At 45.1% G+C, this 22021-nt stretch overlaps 1 protein-coding gene across 6 annotated transcripts in view; it reads right to left on the reverse strand.

Moving 5' to 3' along the window:
• arb2a (ARB2 cotranscriptional regulator A) overlaps window positions 1-21228 on the reverse strand; it is a 150022-nt gene extending 128794 nt beyond the window's left edge. For all 6 annotated transcript variants that reach the window (XM_068310630.1, XM_068310629.1, XM_068310632.1 and 3 more), the window contains exons 1-6: window positions 21127-21228; window positions 20356-20491; window positions 19942-20043; window positions 17126-17226; window positions 9164-9229; window positions 7461-7652 (exon numbers count right to left, since the gene is read on the reverse strand). In XM_068310630.1, coding sequence (XP_068166731.1) covers window positions 7461-7652; window positions 9164-9229; window positions 17126-17226; window positions 19942-20043; window positions 20356-20461 — 567 coding nt within the window. In that variant the 5' untranslated portion in view covers window positions 20462-20491; window positions 21127-21228. The remainder of the gene's footprint in view (window positions 1-7460; window positions 7653-9163; window positions 9230-17125; window positions 17227-19941; window positions 20044-20355; window positions 20492-21126) is intronic.
• Window positions 21229-22021: the final 793 nt, after the last annotated feature.

The raw sequence follows: 22021 nt of genomic DNA on the forward strand, positions 1-22021 counted from the left end.
AAGGGGAGGAGGGGGGCAAAAACACAGGTTGAGTGTTGATTCCGTCGAAAACCATGACAGGTTAGACGCCATAAGTAATGGAAAATTGTGACAAATAGATCCAGAGCCGATCTTCTAAAGAGCAGCTGAGACGATTTAACTTAAAACATGTGACATATGTTAATTACGTATATATAAATAGATTTAGTGCTGTAATGTCATGTTTTTTTATATATATATATATATATATATATATATATATATATATATATATATATATATATATATATATATATATATATATATATAATGAATGGACTGTAAATGCATCACTTTCTGTTATGCAAAAGTTCAACCCAGCATGCATTTTGCTGTCTTTTGTAACAGGCACCCAGATATCCAGACACAAACAGTTATCACTGACCCACTGAGCTGCAGAAGACAAAAGACCTGCAGACACATCTGATCACTGGTGTCATCTCTCCTCATTGTCTGTCTCTCTCTTTTCTCTTGCAGGGACACAAAAGCAAACATATCTTGAAAAACGGTGAGACATTACTGCCACGATCTGATGCACTGAAATGTACATTTCACATCCACAAAGAATACAGGACAATATCGGTCTCCAAAAGACAGATAAGCCTTCAAATAAAGATTCCATCTTCAACGTCTGGCCACATATGTACGGCGAAAGACAAATCACAAAAGCAGACAGCTGCAAGACACTCGTACATACAGAGGAAGCACAGACAAAACCACTGCCTCCAATAAATGTACGGCGTGTTACTAATCGTGTTTATATATAATATACTGTTTATATGAAGAATGATCCGATGGACCGACGCTTGAAAAGCTGGTTTAGACATTTGAACGGCGTCTAAAACCACAGACTCCTCCCAGCATCTGTTTTCATTTGTAACCAACGAGTCAGCACTAAAACTATTAAAAGAAAGATTTGTTGTTGTTTTGCCTCTAACCCTCGCGTACCCCCCCTTCCCGGAACCCCGGTAACCCCTATTTAAGCACAGACCCAGCTCTCATCGATCAAAGCGCGGCGCACGCGGTCCATGAGCGTGACACTGGTACTGCAGAGCTTACAGCAGGTTTCATCTCTGACCCGAGGAGGCGCCCGGCTCTTGATTCGTGTGTGTGAGCGTGTGTGTGTGTGTATGTGTGTGTGTGTGTGTGTGTGTGTGTGTGTGTGTGTGTGTGTGTGTGTGTGTGTGTGTGTGTGTGTGTGTGTGTGAGAGCGTGCGTGGTGTAAAATCACAGTGGGTCACTTATCTGGTCACCACTATTTTCTCACAAAACTCAATTTCCTCACGGAATGACCACGGACAAGCACTTTTAACCTCTGCAAAACTTGCCGCAATGAGGAATATATGTAAAAAAAAAAAAATTCTGGTTGTGTATGAGTGTGTGTGTGTGTGTGTGTGTGTGTGTGTGTGTGTGTGTGTGTGTGTGTGTGTGTGTGTATGTGTGTGTGTGCATGTGTGTGGTTGTAACATGTATGATCCATGAATCTGCATCAAAAAAAAGATTAAAAGCTGATATTTTTCAGCTGTTGGATTGTGAACATTCTGCCACATAGGCTTCTATGTCTTTGTGCATATGTGTGTGTGTGTGTGTGTGTGTGTGTATGTGTGTGTGCGTGTGTGTGTTCGTGCGCGCATTGGCCATAGAGGAGTGTTCCCAGTGAGACAGTGAAGAGGTATCCACCACACACTGCCTAGGGGCCTCTGGAAGAGAGACTAAACAAGACCTTCCCATTGGGATGCATACACACAGCCTGCAGCTGCAAATGACCTACTACCCACCTCAGACACACACACACACACACACACACACACACATACACACACACAGAGAGAGAGACAAAGCCTTTGTGATTAGATAACTTGTTAATTTCAAGAGACAAAAATACCATCAATTATCACACGTGGGCCAACAAATCACACACTCCCAACAACGTTTTACAATTAAATCAAAGCGCATCTCGTTTTCTTGTTTTTCATCTCCTTGTGTGTCTGGTTTTTTTTTTTTCCCCAGCCTGTCATGCCCCGAGCAACACGGTGGCATGAAAAAGGCTGGGAAAATAAAATTCACACTGTACTACTCTCAACAGCTTTTCCAGCAACATGAATATACAGTATTTTTGAACGCACGCCTGGACTTCCGTTTGATTCTGTCTGAAATGCTCTGCATCTACTGCAACAGTCCCCAAACTTTTTTTTTAAAAACGCGGCCCCCTGCTGACACGCACCCCCCCCCCACCCTTAAGCTGAGAACTTCATAGTAAATATCTACAATCGGCATTCATTTTTAGGTCTATTTACTGTGACAAATATGTGATAAAATATTACAGAAGGAACAACAACAACGTCCCTGGCCAGTCTTAACGGCACCCTAGGGGGCACGTTCCACAGTCGCCACTTTGGGAACAACCAATCTAAAGCGCTATGTGCTAAGTCACACTATTCAAATTGGATTACGTTTTGGCAGAGGAATCTTTTTTTTTTTTCATCCAACTGCAAAACGCAGGAAGGTTTTCAGGTACTTTGCGCAGGATAAACGATCTCTGTGCGGGATTCAAAAAAAAAGTGCAGCAGTTAATTTCCTACAGCTGAAAGTGTTAAAAATCAACACTTCCTGTGTTTATTGCGACTCATCAACACTCATCAACACCATGGAAACTCTTGCTTTTTCCTCTTCCGTCTCTGCTGTAACCCCAAAATGTGAAACGTCATAATGAATGCATCCCCCCCACTCCTCCACCTCTCCACCCACATCACACACTTGTGTGAATTATCTATCTGGCAGATTTGCACTGGATGAAAATTACACGTGTCACTACTAATTACGATAATGACGGGGGCCTCCCAAAAGAAAATCCATTTCAAACAGGGCTTAACATGAAACGTGCAAAAAAAAAAAAAAAAAAGTGCCTCCCGCACCGGTGGCGGACAGACTTGGTGATAAAACCCACGCGCTGTGACCTTTTACCTACCAGTGTGTGTTTGGAAATTACTCCAGCCCCGTTGTAAACTGTCGTTCTCATTTATCAGTGTCTTGTGAAACAAAAGCATGTGTGTGTTTTCCAGGAGGAAGCCTGAGGATGAACATATCTTCTTCATATCGCTTTCTGACTGACAAATATAGGCGCCCTGCCAAGAGAAACTCAATGAGAGCACAATCAATATACTGCTACAAGGTGCACACACACACACACGCACACACACACACACACAGTGCACAGATAGGGGATGATGCATGATTACCTGGAGCAAATAACAATCAGCTGATGCTCATACAGTATGCACGTACACACTCACCTACCACATGTACAGACAGAGAGCAGGGCCAGAACACTGGAAGACACTTAATATGCAAATATTTTTTTTTACACCCGAGACAGCCCTCCATTGTTCATCTGCGTGAGGGGTTGGGGGGTGGACGGTGTGTGTGTGAGGGGGGTGGTGGTAGCGGGGCAGATAGATAGATAAATAGGTCTCTAGATATCTAGCTTGGACCTCAATTGATGAGATTTCGCATACGGTAGCAGCAGTGCTGTTAGGACAGGGAATACCACCACAAAATAATGTTTTCTCTCCCTCTGATCAATTTTTAATTTGGCCTGTGCAGCCGAGCCCTTGGCGGGCCTGGCCCCGGTAATTATTGTGGGTTATTGACAGCTGCCGTCCCGAGGGATGCTATTTAAAAGAGGTTTAACCCCAGAGCAAGTCCAGGCCCCACACTCGCCTTTGAAGGTGTCAAGTGCATTGATCTGAGCTGCAGGATGTGCTGGGACTTTCCCACCTGGAGGTGCGTCTATACCTGTGTGTGTGTGTGTGTGTGTGTGTGTGTGTGTGTGTGTGTGTGTGTGTGTGTGTGTGTGTGCGCGTGTGTGTGCGTGCGTGTGTGTGTGTGTGCGTGTGTGTGTGCGTGTTTGTTGCTTGCAGGGTTTCTATTACAAGGCCACAGCAAGGCTGTGTATCTCTTGACCCCTTACAGACACAGACACGCACACACACACACACACACACACACACACACACACACACACACACATACACACACACTTGCAAGCACACACACACACACACACACACACACACACACGCACACACACAACTGTCCTCTGGCTAAACCTGGTTGTCTGCATTGAATGGTACCTGTCTGGCCTCTGTAGCCACCTGATGCCCCAAGATAGGATGCACACACACACTGTATGTACAGTGTTATCACTTGGTTGAACACACACACACACACACACACACACACATACACACACACACACACAAGTGTCTTTTCGTGTGTGTGTGTGTGTGTGTGTGTGTGTGTGTGTGTGTGTGTGTGTGTGTGTGTGTGTGTGTGTGTGTGTGTGTGTGTGTGTGTGTGTGTGTGTGTGTGTGTGTGTGTGTGTGTGAAAGACAGAGAGCGATCCTCACTAGAGTGACAGATAAAACCAGAACACAGAAGACGGTGGCCAGAATGACAAAAACTAAAGGGGACTTCTGTATTGGAGTTTGTCTGTTTTGCTGACCCCTTTCAGGCCCCCACCCCCAAGTCGTGCGAATTTGAGTACATGGTGGGGGGGGGAGTGTGAAAAAGTTGCCTGAAAGACTGAATTTGACATTTCAAATATTTCAAATTCACAAAAGCATTGGTTCAAATGGAAAATTTTGACGCATGTGAAAAACCGAATTAAAGAAAAAAAAAAAAAAGATTCCAGGCGATAACCGGCATCGCCTTCAAAAATGTCAAGTTTGATGCAAAGTTTAAAAATCTTTTAAAGTCCTTACAAGTGAAATGAAAACTTAAGTGGACTCCGACTCGTTGCATCTAATGTTACGTTCAGCATCCATGCTTTTTGGGTTTTTTTCCCCTTTGGACAAACTTCCTGAAGTTAAAAGCCCCCTTCAGAACTCCAGCAGCCGCTCCCACTAACGATCCCACCTTTCCAATACTTCCTACTTCCCAAATTATTCCAACTGTAACCTCACAATCTACCGCCTCCCCTTCCATCCTCCCCATTCCCTCCAAATCCCCGTGGCGCCCACCCTCCATCCTCCACCATCTCAGTCTCAGGATGCAGAGCAGTGACAGGGCCAGAAGGTAATGATACAGCTGCCATGATGCAACAAGCAGACCTGTCGACTGTCAGGAATTGAAATCATGAAGGAATAAGCTGTCATTAAGAGGCCCCTCTCCCAGTAGTGGAGCTGTCAGACGCCTGCCTTCTGCCTACTCTCTCTCCCACTCTCTGTACTCCCATCTCTCCCTCCGCCGGTCCCACCCCCCCATTTGAAGCCCCTCCCTCACTATCGTCTCTTTCCTTCTCTTGGATCCTCTCTGAACTTCCATCCTTCTTTTCTTCTTCTGTCCTTCTGCTCGGTTTTATTCCTCTTTTCCTCCACCCTCTTCTCTGCTGCTGGAGGATCCTCCTCGTACCTGTCACTTTACCTCCTCGGCTATAGGAATGGTCCAAATCCCACGTGCATGAATATATACACACACACACAGACACAGACACACACACACCACAAAGTTTTTTGTACTTCTCTACATTCGACGGGGTATAAATGGTGTTTGGGATAAAAAAGGGTGCCCCAAGATTCACCCTGTTTGTGTTTCTGTGTTTGTGTGTGTTTGTGTGTCCGTGTGCATCAGGGACCTGATTAACCACAATCTGCTATTTTTTCCCCCATCGGAAAAGAGAGGAAAGGCTGACTCGAACTTCCAAGAACGGCACTTAATTTCAGCGTGATGCTTTGACACGGGGACGTGCAAACACGCACCGAGTGTAGAATCGCACCGAGCCAAATTAACTTTTATCTGTGCGCGCATGTGTGTATGTGTGTGTGTATGCGTGTGTGTGTGTGTGTGTTTGCACTCCTTTTGCAAAGCCTGGAGCCCCCTCCCATATTTGCCGAATGCACTCCATTTGACCCTTTGCTTCAGGCTTTGAATTTTCAATCAACTTCCCATGAGTAACTTCACATGAGCCGCACCACAGGCGATGGATGTTTGCCACAAAGCTCCTTTTTTGGGGAAGTTTAGCCAAATTCAAACCATAGACATAATGAAGGGGAAAAAAAACCCGACACAGATGTTAGCGTTTATTAATGTATGTACACGGTTTGTTCACATACATATGCGTATTCTCCCCGCTGAATAATTAAAACGTGTAGGCCCGCTGCTGATGAGGACTAGCTTCGATTATCGTAATGGCGATATCGCTGATTAGCTCATCTCTCTCTGCTCGAAGGGGAACTAATCACTGAGATCAGCTGACGGCGTGCGAGGAGGCTGTTGTTGGGTGCTGGTGATGCTGCGCGGCGTGGACTAAGCCTTGCACAAATAAGTCCTTGAATCTCGAGCGTTACATTCCGATCATAACGTAGTTGAATGCAGCTGATGGTGGATCGCGCTTGTCTGCATGTGACGCTGGGTGATCGGAGCCGCCATCTCCCTGAGCTGTCAATCATTACTATTGATCACATGTGTCTCCCTGCTTGTTTCCTTCATGCATATTAAGGATCTGTATGCTTATTGTAAATGCACTTCTTTGTGTAGCAGCTTGGAACACGAGCGCACGAATGTCATGGCATGACATAACAAACCGTCGCGCCCGTTATAGACGCAGACAGCATGAATCGACTGCGGATGCCTGGATGGTGATTTGCTGTGGTGTAAGAACACCGTTTCTTGTTTACTATGATAAATGAGCAACGCTCGCACTGCACATATCATGTTCTCTCCATCGAAGCTGTCACTCAGGCTTCCTGCGGCAACAAACCCTGCCTACTCCAACCGCAACACCAGCCGGAGGTAACTGTAATTCAAAGTCTCGGAGGCGGGTGCATCAAACGCGCGCGACACCAAAAACCGCTCCCATCGCTGCGCACGGCGGCTGGGAGAAGGGCTTTTTCCGCGGTGGCGACAGCATCTGTGGCCTTCGGATGGGTGAAGAGAGGGAGAAGAGAAGGGAGAGGGAGGATCTCCCCCTAAGTCAATTTGAACAGCAGGCCGATGAAATTACAAAGGTACCGCTGGCTGACAAATGAACGCAGAGATGAGGGTGAAAATAATAGGACAAGCAGAACCACCTTTCGCTCGCTGACACAGAGATATACACACTGGCGTGAGTGTGTGGTTAGGGAGAGAAAAACTAATCTATATCTTACATCAAATTATTGCTTCGTCTCTGTCAGCTTAGTCAGCCATGAACACGTAGGACCACCTGGGCGTCACACAAACATAAAGGTTTTCTTGTAAAGTAACGACATGTTGATGCATTAAGTGTCATTCCATTCACAGGAGCCTCGTCTTTAAACTGTAATCGTATCATTTAATAGTAAGGGACTATTTTTTGCTCGCCAGTGAATATCTTGCTCTTCGGTTCTGCGGCCTTTTTAATCGAATCACGTCAACAACATGTCTCGGATCAAAGGTCAGATATAACCGGTTCAGCATCTGACCTTCAAGGCTCTATTGATGAAGGGGATTTGCGTCCCCGAGTCCAGGTCCTGGTTGATGATGAGTCTCCGAGCCCACTGGCCGGCCCGCACCACGCCGCTACCCTGGATCAGCACCAGCAGTTTAGACGGGTTGGATAAGGCATCTGGGCTCAGGTAGATAAAACTGGTGGGCTCGTCTTCTGTTGCGTCCACCTGAAGGTGAGGTAAAGACACAGGTTACACGTTGTTGGTTCCAAATATCATTCCAAAACAGGACAAATGTGGATTTTATTTTTACTAGTTGACAGTTTTATTTACCTTTATTTCTTTTCTATATTGCATCTAATTTCTGCTGCTTCAAAGAAAATGCATAATAATAGTAATGAAGAGAAATGTTACACACCTCCTACTATGAGCGTTAGGGAAAGAGGACTTTGCAAATACAACAAAAAAACCCCCAATCATCAATACCCATGATTAGAAAACAGCCTTTGTGTGATTAAACCTGAAGTGGAAAGCAATGCAGACAAAAAGAGCCAGGGCCAGGTGACTTAGCCAGTGTGTGTGTGTGTGTGTGTGTGTGTGTGTGTGTGTGTGTGTGTGTGTGTGTGTGTGTGTGTGTGTGCGTGTGCACGTGCAGGCGCGCACTCCATCCACATCCATGCATCTTTGCATCCCTGGAAGAATCTCTAAGGAGACAAACACTGTCCATGAAAGCCATGGGTGGCAGCTGCAAGAACTTAATCCACGCAGACAAAGAGAGCCGAGTGGGGGAGAAAATCTTCTCCTTTATTCTCCGGTGCTCCCTCATTCCCTCTCTCTATACTTGGTTGTGGTTAATCTTCTTAAAATCTGCGGTCACAAGTTCAATGCCACGCAGGTGGACGGACCCACCACCAACACAAACGCACGCACACACGCCACATACGCACAGGCGGGTGGGCAGGGGGAAAGTATACCAGAGCAATTTTCCAGAGGAATAATGAGATAAATAGGCCAGGCAGATAAACCAGTAAAAGTGTATGGGGGCTAATGAAAGAAGCCGAGACCCTAGCTAGGTGATTTATGGACACTGTTAGCGCTGGAGCTAACTCTGCTACGCCTAACACCGGTGCTGCCTAACATCCCAATAAATGCCGCCTGAAAAATGATCACGACTTTTATAAACAGAAAAACAGCAGGGATGGAGGGGTGCTCAGTTGGGGAGGGGTGGGGGAGATGAAGCTGGGGGGGGCGGGGGGGGGCATAAGACAAACATGCTTCCAACAACAAATAAAAAGGGATCAAGTTGGTGCTCTGAGCCCGGATGATCCGGGTGAAGAATAACTCTGTGATGGAGCGGCAGAAAGTCCCCTTCAGCGCAAGTGAATGCAAAACAGATTAAGCATCGGCGTGGCGTTTTTTTGGAAATGACATGTCACAATACAGTTAATTTGTTGAGGAGACACTTTCTCACAAAGGAAGAGGAGGAGGGGTGGGGGAAAGTGAGTGAGACAGAAAATAGAAAGCAACAGACTGGTGAAGGAATGAGGAGAGCTGACTCCTCACAATCCCCTTTAATACTTATTTTTTTTAAAAACAAAAAAAAACAACAGGACACTCAATATCATAATCACACACTGAGGACTGAGAATTTATGTCAATTTCCACATTTAATGCTTCCTTTAATCTTCAAGGACGTAAATCAAAGAGGAAAAATACCTCTTTTCACGCAGGGTACTTACCGGCAGGATTGCTTTAGTCATGTTGCACTGTTTCTCCAACAGTTCGTAAACATACTGAGTGACGATCTGAGAAGGAGAAGAAGATGAAGACAAAGTAAAAAGACACACAGTCAAACATCGCACTGATAAAGCAGTTTAATTCAACCCACGTTTATGAATCGCTGTTGATACAAACCCATCGTATCAAGGCGAACTAAGCATGGTGTATCCGTGTGTGTGTGTGTGTGTCTTGAAAATGGTCTGAATCGTACTTGGTTTGTTGTGTGTCTGTGAATCACAGTGCGGTTCGTGTGTTGAGGTTGGAAGTGCCAGGAGAGGAAATCTCCAGTACAAGCGAGGGGCTGATGTAAGCTATGTTTATCCCTGCAGCCACAGCACTAAAGAACCTTGTATACCAAATCATTCCAACCCTGAGCCAAGCCTTTCAAGGTTCAGTGACATTAACAACTTTCTTTTCCATTTTCCCTGTTTTTTTCCCCCCCTTCTTTCCTCTCCTTCTATTCTTCTCCCCACGTGCGGACGCCAGAAGCGATTCTCGGAGAAAGATTTCGATTTCTGATGGTCCGAGAGGGAAAGTCAGAGGAGTGGCGATGACAGATGACAGGGTGGGCGCTGTGATGGGTGGATGGATGACGGCGAGAGACGAATAACACGCCGTCCAGCTCTCGCTTTGGTTTGTTTTTGATTGCTTAAACCAGGAAACCAAAAAGCCAGAGGCGGCTACAAATCTGGACCAATTGGACCGATTTACCCCAAACACATACGAGACTCAAGCAGAGGTGGGGTCAGTAAATGTTCTACACCTTAAATGCAATATGGATGCTTATTTCTAACGGTTGCACAGAATATCTAGCCATAAATAATATTCTCTAAACTTTCTAAACTTATTAATTTCAACAAACTGACATTTTCACAAGGAAACAAAAAGACAACAAAAGGCCTCACGCAACTTAGAATAACTCTTGACTTTTGCTTTTCGGTCAAAAGTGAATTCTCGTTATAATCCCAATATTACCCCGCTCTTTGACGCATGAAAGAAACTCAATGCTAACTTGATTTAAGCTCTAAGAACAATATGCAAGAATAACATTATGTTCCAGACACATATTAGCCTCATGACAGCCAATCAAAGAACGGCGGACAGACCAATGAGATGATCGATCACACCGTTTGACCCCGGGAGGGGGGGTGGAGAAAAATAATACAGGGAGCGCACGTCAACCCCGACCCCGGCATACCTCCAACGGCTAATTCACTAAAATGTCAGTCGGTCTGATGAAGACAAAAATGATTCTGGGCCTCGGTGTGCTCGTGTTTAATGACATCAATAAGCCTCACAGGAAATTTCATTTGCAAGACGTTATTTGTTCGGTGCCTCAGGAGGCTCGACAAGCATCTGATGTAGAGTAAGTAGACAGAGGGATGAGGAACAAGAGAGAGAGGAAAGGTAAGAATACCTGAGCCAATAGGCTCTGGCCACCTGCATGCTTCAGTTTTTGATGAAAATAGCATCCGCATGACCTTTTTAACAAACAAGATTTTGTAAAAAAATAAGGTATTAAAACCAGCATGGGTCAAGGATTACCAGAAAAAAGTGATTTTGACTCATTCCCAAACGTTTCCTGACACACAAACACGGCCGGCCTCCTCCTGCGACGGCCTCTGAAGACCACGTCTCAGCAGCTGATCGGTCCAATGAGAAAAGCCTCTTTGTCACCTAATTACCAATGTGTTATTAGCGCTTTAATGAAATGCCCGCAGGAAGCGACGCCCAGCAGCCCGCATTATCTACGTCGGAGCCGGTTTGGAAAATAATATTAAGACGCAAAGATAAGGAGAGAAAGTAACGGAGAGATAAAAGCAACCTGAATCAATTTATATCGATAGGTTTCATGACCATAAACACGAAATGTCCTGCGTACTCTGACAAATACGGAATATCAGTCGGGCTGACAAGATATGGGTCCAACATTATCTGAAATGTCAATGTAATCTCAGATTCTCTTCATCATAAAACCTATGTGCGTGTGTGTGTGTGTGTGTGTGTGTGTGTGTGTGTGTGCGTGTGTGTCCGAAGGGATGGACCAATGAACATGAGTGACATTTTACAAAATGTTTGTAACCGAGGTAACATTCAAAGACTCCGTCCCTCCGGATTTAAGAGACGGCGTCAACCTTCAACTCGGGTACAAAAAAAGGCGACAGGAGAAAAACTTTGAATGCGAGCTTCTCTGATTGGACGGCCAGATGCTGCTTCATCGTCGGGCCCACAACGTCATATCTCTCTCTGTTTCTTGATGAGGATCTGAGCGCTATCGTGGGAGAGTATGAAACCGACCTTCTGCGTCTGAGGTCATCGCCGTGTCTGCGGGTTGTTTGTGCGGAGGAAGCATTGTGGCGGCGAATTAAGAAGAGCGGGATCAGGGAGGAAGGAAGAGGACTTAGAGGAGGGCTGGGGGGGAGGAAAAAAGGGGGAAGAGACGGAGAGGTAATCCCCGGGAGCCAGAGGTTTGTGCCAGCTCCCACCGCAGCGAACAGCTGAGGAGGAAAGGAGCGACAGAAGGGAGGACGGATGAGGATACGGCCTTTTGGTGGGTGGGCTGTGTGATCAACTCCCACCCGACCTCTGGTCATCCCCATAACATCTTCATTGCTCTCAATCACACACCAAGCCAAGGTCTTAATAAGGACCGCCGCGGCTGCAAGTCTATCTGCTTTTAAACTCCTCGCTCCAGAGACCTCCCACCTCACGCACCACTTCACTTGTGCGTTCTGATTACGGCGGTCACGCCCGGTTTGACGGGCCGCACCTCAGGCGATGTGGAGATGATCTTTCCCGTGCGAGGGTATTAGAAACACAAAGAGGGGAAGAGGGAGAGAGAGACTGAAGGCGAATATAAAAACAAAATAACGGACGAAAGGTTGAGACGGTCAACGGCAGAGAGGAAACTCAGGTGATTACAGGGAAGGAAGGGAGAGCGGCGCTCGGAGACGATCACGAAACGTGATCTGCCGTTCACTGGGGTCGTCGTGAGTTTTGTGGAGAGAGATTCGACGCACAATTGAATGCCAGGTGTGGTGAATAACACCATAAGTTTGCAATTAAAAGAAAGTGAGAACGGAGAGCACTGGTTTGTGTCGAATCGAAGACTTCCAAACTTTTTGGGGAGTGTTTCTCTTTTTTTTTTTAACCTTTATTAGAACGGACATGTTTGAGACAGGAAACAGGAAGAGAGACTGAGGGATACGTGGAAAGGGTCTCAGGAACACGGTGCTGCACCGCCATGACTAGGTAGCAGAAGGGCGGGGGGGGGCTTACATGACTGTATACCTTTCTATTCATCTGAAACAAACCCTCAGTGTCAGCTGCACACGAAATACACTCTAGAAAGAAAATAAAGATCATATACACACAAAAAAAACTTGTGTACAAACACACACACCTCTTGTCGCCATAGTCCAGAGCCCCCACCACCCCACGCCCTCACCCAACCCCCAAAGCCACTTAGCCACAGAACACCAGAGAGCAAGAAGAGGCATCAAAGCTGTTTATATAATGAAAGTGAAAGAGCTGCCCTGCGCTGTATCACTGCCTGCACCCAGGAAAGCATTCCTTCTTCTCCTGAGAATAGAGGAGGAAAAAGAGAACCCCCCCCACCCCAGTAACACCACCACCACCACCCCCACCGCCTTAACAATGCAGCATAACAACACCGCCAAACAACAGAGAGAGAAGAGACGGCGGCATGAGAAAGCAGGAGGCAACAGAAAGGTTGTTTATTTTAAGTCAGCCTCTTGTACCAACAGAAAGCGGTATTAAAATAGAGCTTATTGTTGTGAATTTGTGATCTGTCAGTCGGCATGGGAAACAAAGAGAGACGGGGTGGGGGGAGGGAGAGGAAGAGAGAGGATGCTTGAACCCCCGTGGGGTTTGTGTCAGTCTTCCATCAGAGGAGAGCGGGGTCTCCAGGGGGGAGAGAAAGTTCTCAGACTCAGACTGTTTACACTGATGGTAGCCCGTCCCTCTCACCTCCTCCCCGCTTCCTCCCTCCACTCCTCCACTCCTCATCCTAATGGCATCGTAATGACCTCCTCAGGTGTTAACTGGGAAGCCACCAGAGGTCTCATTCAAAGCACCATGTGCCACAGTGGGTGCCGGCGGTAGCGACAGATGCCAGCGCTGTAACTACCAGCCCTCCTGTCTTCTCTAGTAACACCCCCCTCCCCCCTACCCCCAAAACCCACTGTTCAATCCCTCTCTCTTTCATCAGCTCTAATCCACCTCACCCACTCCATGCAACCGTCCTCGTCTCTGTCTGCTTCCTCCTTCGGGTCCACGGCAGAAGCTGCAGCTGCAGCGCTGACGTGTTTCAGAAGGAGACATGATGGTCGTCAGCAAACAGGTTGATGGTTGTCATTTAGAGTTCCTCTAGAGATGGATCCCATCAGGTGCCCGACAAAATACTCCACAACTCGCATATGAAGCCTACTGATGCTGTAGTTCAGTACGTAGGCCCGTCTCCAGGGTTCCTAAGCAACACCGCAGAATTCATGAGATGTATTTCTAACAAAGACATTTCATGGAATTAAAGTGTGAAGTCATTCTCCTTTAAAACTCTTATCCCACCATGGAAGCCTCTTACGGAGCTTCGACTCTCCGACGCTTTTTCACCTTCCGAATAAATGTCCAGCGCGTTGGATTTCGCACCTTCTAGTGGTGAGGCTGGATATTACAACCATCCCAATACTCGTCTTCCTGTTCCAAGAACCGATGGCAGCCGCTAAAAACGTTCTGGAATTAATTTTTAACGGGCTGAACCAGAATGGACCCAAACGAAGGTCGCGCATGATGATGAGTGTTAATTCCAACTCGCTTTCCTGTTTGTCACGAGATGAGCATCCAAATGAATGCTGATGATATTGTAATTTATGCACATGGTTAATGTTTGACACGAGTCGCCACCACAAACTCAGTTTATGTTAGAATAACAGGATATAATATAATAAGCCTGTCGTCATTTTCTGGTTAGGGCGAAGGAGGAGGAGGAGTATGCTTTTGCAGATCTCAGTGTTTTTGCTCAAAGGCGCATAGGCAGGGCCTCAAACCTCGGCCAGCTGGTCACCGCTGCGACTGCACCCAGAATCTATAATGTGGAAACAGAGAGAGACGGGAAGAGGGGAAAAAAAGATAACGGAAAGACAGCAGAGAGTGTAAGAACCCGGCAGAGATGAAGCGATGGAGAGAGAGAGAGATGGTTTTCTAATTCAGCCATCTGGCTAGCTTTACTTCATTATAATATTCTGACTGTGTGCGAGTGTGTGTGTGTGTGTGTGTGTGTTTACAAATTTGTGAGTGCCTTCCATTCCACAGATGCAGGCAGTGCAGAGAAGAATCCTCATTTATTAACAGCTTAATAGAGCTCCATCTGGGCCAGACCCTATGCTCGCCTCCTATCAGAGAGATTCATCAGCGAATCACAGGAATCAGTCGACGGGCGACACCTACACGGGTCGCCGTGACCCAGCTGCACCCAGCAACCTCGCACGAATAGCGTGAGCAGCACTACAGTTTGTGGGATGTGACATAACAGCACGCAAATTGGAGAGGACGGTAAAGGAAATGTCAGAAAAATACAAGAAAAAGGAGGTTAATGGAAATAAGAGAGAAAAACTGTTTTAACTCGGCAGAGCGCGTTCGTGAACGTGGGATTTTTCAGTCGCAAACATCTGTCCTACAAAACCAGAGAATGTATGCCCTCTCCCTGTGTTATTGCTGTACTACTAGTATGGACAGGAAGACGTTAAAAAGGATTAATACAATTTATTTCAATGTAAAAAGGAAAAAACAAACCAGGTGCTCCCCAAGAAACAGATCAAAAGGACGTTCAAACAGTTGTTTTTGTCAAGTTTACTTTTTTTTGTTTCGTGGCAATTAAAATCAAAAATACAAGAAAGGCATGACAGGGAAAGCAAAAACACAAAACACGGAACAGACTTGTTGCAGTTTTTGATACGACAGGCCTGCAAATGAGGCTACGGGGAAAATTTGACACGTAAATATCATCCAGAGCGCTCAAACGCCGCACATCGCTGCAGCTACTAGAACGTGACGACTGCAAATGTCTCCTTATCTAACTGAAAATATACGGAAAAGAAACATTTTGAAATTTTATTTATTTATTTATTTTTAGAGGAAGGTAAATTATTCATCATGCTCGTGTTCAGTCCAAAATTTTGTCTGGCTTCTACTTGGAGGCCATCACACCGACATCCTTGCTCCTCGTCTCTCTATCTGTCCCTCCATTCAAACGAGGCTGAAGTGCAAATTGGACATCTGGTGCTGTGATGTGACAATACAGCCACACACCCCCAACCTACACACACACACACACACACACACACACACACACACACACACACACAGTCGGCCACACCAAATACGGGCTGATGAGGATGTACAGATACAGAAAGGAAGACCCAAGCGAGGAAGAGATGGACAGAAGCAAACCCAAGCAAACGGGGCAACTGAGAATGTTTCTAGTGAGATAAAATTAACACAAGATATTAAAAATGATGCTGTGTAAAAAGAGGAAAGAGGGAAATAAAGAGGTGTGGATGAACATCAGGAGGCAACGGGGACACGGTTCTACTTGCACCCGTGCCCTCGTGCCGACTCTCTCATTTCTACGGATGACGGCTTCTCAGACCGTCCCAGGTATAGGGCACTGATGGCTGTGGAGTGGAGCTGACCAACAGTATAACAAGCCTCGTCTCGGTGTCGGACTCCGCCCCACGTGATATCTGAGTGTCTCATTCAGTCTCATGCAGAAATGAAGGACAGGGATGAGACAGGAAGAAGTCTAGACCGACTGAGAGCAGCGCAGAGGGAGGATTCAAGCACAGACGCGGAGGCGTCGGCCAGACAGCACTCGAAGGCGAGGAGGTCATGAAGAAGGAGGAGGATGAAGAAGAAGAAAGATAAAGAATTGTCCACGTAAAACTAAGACGACTCTCTACTTTCTGGAGAGGGCCTTGAGGTAACTTTTTGTTGTGATGCTGCTGTAAAACAAATCCTCCCCTTTGACTGGCGCTCTTCAGCTGACATGTTCAGGCTGACTAAGCAGCAGAAGACGGAAGGCATACAGTGGTGTCTATTTATATAGGAGCATATGTCCTACCAGCAAAAATAATGCAGTTGTACTTTCAGAGCCGTGCGAGGTACGATATTCATTTTGTGGAATCATCTGTGGCCTAAAAACAACAGACAGATAATACTGCTTGTTCAGGCGGAGCTGCTTCCTCCTAAGCCTGTTAATCTCCTGCAGGACGATTCAGACAGAATCTGTTCTCATTTCCAGCAGATGACTGTCAAACTTCCCTGAAAGAACATTTCATTCACTCATCCATTCACTCATCCATTCACTCATTCATTCATTCACTCATTCATTCGTCTGTTTTCTTGAAGGTGAGAAGATCGTAACAGTCTTAGTCTCCAGCCTTCATGGTTATTCTGGAGCCTATCCCAGCTGGCTACAGGCAAGAGACAGGGTACACCCTGGACGAGTCGCCATGATCAGGCTCCTGGTTTCGCTCCAGCTTGGACCCAGTCTAAGCAAGCCTGGGTCACTTTATTATGGGTCAACTTTACCAACTATTTTCACAGGGTGAATAAAATTTGCACACATCCTGCTTGACGATCTCAACCTCCCCCAAACCCCCCCCCCAAAAAACTACGTCAAGTTACTTTGAATGTCTGTGTGTTATTTCGACCACCTTCGGCTTCCATGACACCAAGTATTTGTCTGTAGCGTTTTTTTAGATGCTGGGAAGATCTTCACGTGGAACGTTACAAAAATGTTTAGAGTTGGCTTCTCATTCGTTTTTGGAGGGGTGGGGGCATGACAACAACGGATGCATTCCTCGTGGACCGGGTGGACGGATGGATTTTAGACGATTCGTTACCTCTCCAAGAGCTTCATAGCGCTTCTGGTTCCAACGGTGGAGATCCTCTCTGGCGTTGAACACAAAGGGTTCCCCTGTTTTGGTATGTCTAAGCTGACCGTCTGTGGGAGACAAGAAATGAAAGAAGGAATGTGAGGGTAGTTACCTGCATTTTTTTAAACTTGTGAGTAGGGAGAAAGAACCTCCATCTCTTAAATAAGCAAACTGAGCTTGTCCTCTTTTTCTATTTCTTACAGCTCTCTCTTCCATATCCATCTAAAAGCCTCTCAGTTCATCTCCTCCTTACTTTCTTCCATCGCTCCGTCTCTGTCTTCATGACCCGAAATCTCTCAAATAAAAAGCTAAAGAGGTTTGGAAGTATTCTAAAAGTGTCAGTAATCAGCAACTCACTCAAACGTAACAAAACAGGAAAATTGATATAGAAAAAAGCAAAAATTGGTACCATACTGAAGTGATTGATTATATCTCAGGGAAGGTTTTAAGACATCCAGGTTTTATTTGATATAAAACAGTCATAAGGCAGGAGAACGCTGCTCTGAAAGGATTCTACTTCTTTCTTAATAAACAATTACCCTCATGTGGCTGGGGAACCTCTGCATTTATATACCAGCAATGAGCTCATCGATCCTGCCGTTGACACGGCAACACAATAAAACACTAAGGAGTGTTAAATTTAATTTTGACCTTTATGACTGCAGAATTTGTAAAAGCTAAACCACTGAAAAAGTACATACACTTAACCCAAAACAGCCAGGGGGCTTTCATACTTTCTCAATTATTGCACAACGTGGAGGAAACCCATCTAAGATTTAAATAAATATCTTCACAACAAGAAAGGATGCAGAAATGTTTTCTTGTTTTTCTTTTTTCATTCACCTCTAATTTGCGGCTATGTATTAAAATACAGGCTTTTCGTGCTGAGTTGTTAAACAACATGTAATCCCGAAACCAGGTTTGTCATCATGTTGCATTAAAAAAAAAAAAAAAGAAAAAAAAGAAGAAGAAGCAGATTCGCGCCTGAGAGGTAGAGTAGAAGTTCGAATAAAAAAAATACCTTGAAGAAAATCAATTATGCATTCATGGAGGGGTGAGGATCTAAACACTAGTGCCTAAGAGGAGGAAGAAGGGAGCTGTAATGAAATCCTACTGTAGGAAAGGGTGTGTGTGTGTGTGTGTGTGTGTGTGTGTGTGTGTGTGTGTGTGCGTGCGTGCGTGTGCATGAACGAAACGCGTGGTTGTGTATGTACGTGATTGCGCGCCAACCGGGTGATCAGCTCCATTGCCTTCTCCACCCACCTTACCCCCCCCACCACCACCACCAACACATCCTCTCAGAGGAATAACGTTTTCTCAACTTTTCTCCTCTTTTCTGTCATAATTAGCATTCTGTTCTCAATTTGGCCGCTTAATTAGGTGTACATAACCTTGGATTTCCAGTAATGGAAAACTGGAGGGCTCGCGAGATGAAGCCATCATCTTCAGTGATTAAGATACCTGCAAACTACGGTACACAGCCTCGTCTGTAGTCACATCATTACATGGTCAAATTAACATTTTTGTTCCACCTGTCTCGCAAAAAAAAAAAAAAAGTGTAGCTGCAGAAATGCCTGTGAGCCAGAGAGAAAATCGACACCCGGGTTTGGAAGGAAGCAAAAAAAAAAAAAAATTGAGACGAAGAGATGGAGAGTCTTTAAATGTGTTCCTCCTTCCATGGGAGACTAAGCTGGGACTTGAGGGTGGGGTTGGCACAGCAGTGGGTGGAGGGGCAGAAGGGGGGGGGGGGGTCTTCATGTCTCTGTTCTTAGGCACAGCGAGGTTATGCAAATGCTCCATCAGGCGCAGGGCAAGGCTGAGTAGGTTACTGACGGGCCGTAGAGCACAGAAACATGTCCTCCACTCAGCCAGCCAGACAGCCAGCAGAGAGGCTGACAGAGAACCAGGGGGTGGTGTGTGTGTGTGTGTGTGGGGGGGGGGGGGGTGAGCAGGGAGGGGAGGGGAGAGAGAGGCTAAAGGGGAATACTGAGAGTCATCACCACTACCTCCCTGACTTTTCCTCCCTCTCTTCCTGGTCTGACTTAGCTGAGAGCATCCCAGAGAGGCTTTTACATCATCCGGATACCATGGCAACCACACAATATCTTTCTGTCGTTATTATGGGATGTGTGAAGAGTAGCTGGATGTAAAAGTACTGAGTGATGTGGCTAACTTTAATGGTAAATGTTGATGGTTTTGCGGTAGCTAATAGCAATGCTTACCCAGTTTTTAGTTTTATTGCAATTATTGACAATAAGTTGGTTTTTCAAAGATTTTTCATTGTTTGTTTGTTTGTTGATAAGGTTGTGAAAATTAAACGTTGTACAGTGGTGGGAAAAAAGAATCTGATGAAGGAATCTAATCATTTTACGTCGTGCTATGAGCTTTTTTTCACCATCACTGTCCAGGAATAAAATACAAATAGTTCAAAATGAACAAGATAAAGCAGATCCATACATTTTTAGAGCGGTTTCAGCTTTTTCATCAATTACACATCAACCAATAAAAAGATTTTCTTTCAATTTGGTGTGAGAGGGGGAACCACTGAATTTTGGAAGGGTCTGCCGAGCAAACAAACTTTCATTCCACGTTGACAACATATCTTCGTGCGAGCTCATTCAGACCAAAACTAGACCAAACATTAATGCAGAATCGGATTTCCTTACACATTTAGCTTTGCTGGAGCTGTAGTGCTAAAACTGTGTCGGCTGCGTCGATCCACAGAATATAATGGGGTTTTTTTTGGTGTGTCTAATGGTTGAATGAATAAATCGTGTACTTGCATTCATTGAAGGCATATTCAAACTCCTCCAGTGTTTTAGGGAAAGTGAAAGGAGGTTCATCTTTCTTCATCAGTTCATCTAGGTCTATTCTCGACAGCAAATCTGAGGAGGGAGAGAAAAGATCATTAAAGGTCAGAAAATATTAGGGACCAATTTACATTTTAAATGCACTTCATAATTTGATGACATCTTGTTTCATCTGAATTTAAGAGGTTTATTTCTTTTCCAAGTAACTTATATCTGTATGTTTTGAACTCTGCCAGGACACTCTTGAAGCACAATAAATGTCATTTTCAGATCAGTGTGGTCTGTAAAAATGACCCATGAATTGATGGAATATTTCACATTTGATGACACACACAACCAACACCGATCCAAAGTCTATGTAGACTGGTCCCTGCTCAGATCATTCACCTTTGAGTGCAGTAGTCTTCTCCCTGTCCTCCTGGCCAGCGACCTGGGCCATAGCGATCCACAGTATATACAAGGCTGGTGTGGCAGCAGGAGAGCGAGAGCGCATGGGTCCTCCCAGAATTCATAGGGACACATCCTGTGACACGTGGAGAACAAACACAACAATAACATCCTAATCCGAACAGATGAATCCTGCATTGATTTAAAGCCACAACTGTGTCAAAAGCCTGTTGCACCTGCGAGGTGAGAACAGGCCAAATATTACGTCACTCCGTTGCATAATGGTAGAAGCTCGTTGCTTATTGGATAAAACGGAAGCAGCGCTCATTTACCCTGCAATAACAAAAGAAATAAAGAACTATCTGTCAACATTATTGTTTTTTTTTATTTTTAAAAAAAACACAGCAGCTCCAATGCGGACACTTAACTTTTACTGACGTGCTAAAAACCGCATTAATTATGCAAACGAGCAAACTTATTCCTGCTTTGGATCGGCGCTGCGTTCGGTTATAACAGAACTCTTTATAGCATTTAGCATCCTCTGATTTCTCTATCACTCCCTCAGCGAGTCAACCTGTTTAAAGTTTCGTATTCTTGCAAACCCCCACCCCCAGAAATGTGTGTTTCTCTGCGTGTAACCCCTGCCAGTAGGTTAATGTAGGACACTCGTGCTTTTATTTTACAGCCGCTCGAACCGAACCGAACCCGGAGTTCCGGGTAGGAAAACATGTTACACTAGATGAACGCATGCTTTTGGGTCGACTCACGCACCATGAGCGTTTGCGACTGTCCAGTTGCTGCAGCTTCCTCGAAATTTCTAAAAACAGGAAGTGACTCCGAACGGCGCAGAGCGTGGAGCGCGTGAAGCTTCCGGGTTACCGGGGCAACGGACTGGAAGGGGTACTTAAAGAGACAGTAGCACGGCAGCTGCGGCAGGACGCTCAGGTCGGGAGCTCCACCAACAGCTGCGTGGTTTGTTCTCTGACAAATATTTTGAAAAATAAGCAACAGATTTTGATGGTATCTGTTGATTTTAATATTTTTGTATATTTACGTGGATTATTCTGACTTTTCCTTTAGGATCTATGTTTCTACACCTCTGTTTGCATGAGAGCTCAGTCATATGTGATGATTTAGATGTGTAAATGTTTGAACAAAGTCTTTATGACAAAACTTTCATGTGGTTATAAATATTTCAAAAATTAAGAATAAAAAAAGTCGATGTTTAATACATTTTTATATATGTATTTCATGTTTCATGTGTCAACATTCAGAAGTTCAGGTTTTGAAATTTGTTTGTGTGAGCTATAGTCTATCTGGATAAGTATAAGAAGTTCACAAGTTCTTTTCTCACCTTTTTCCGTGGTTTGAATGTTTTTCCTTTAATAGGGAAAATATACAAGATAGCTGGATTTAAAGAAAAATTAAAAGAAAGGCGTGATAGAGTCAAAGTCAAACTTTGAGAGGACTTGTGGTTGCCATTTTTTTATAGAACCGTTTATACGGCACACAATAGACACCTTCTTTATGGACAGGTTGTGTACCCAAATTGAACTGCCTCCCACAAAGATTTGCAGTCCCTAATAAACGTGTTATGTCAAATATGTAATTAGAAATTTGTCCTTATATTTAAAGCGATGACTCCTGAAGCTTTTTGATCACCTAC

Source organism: Antennarius striatus, chromosome 3, assembly GCF_040054535.1.
Source record: "Antennarius striatus isolate MH-2024 chromosome 3, ASM4005453v1, whole genome shotgun sequence".
Classification (NCBI taxonomy): Eukaryota; Metazoa; Chordata; class Actinopteri; order Lophiiformes; family Antennariidae; genus Antennarius; species Antennarius striatus.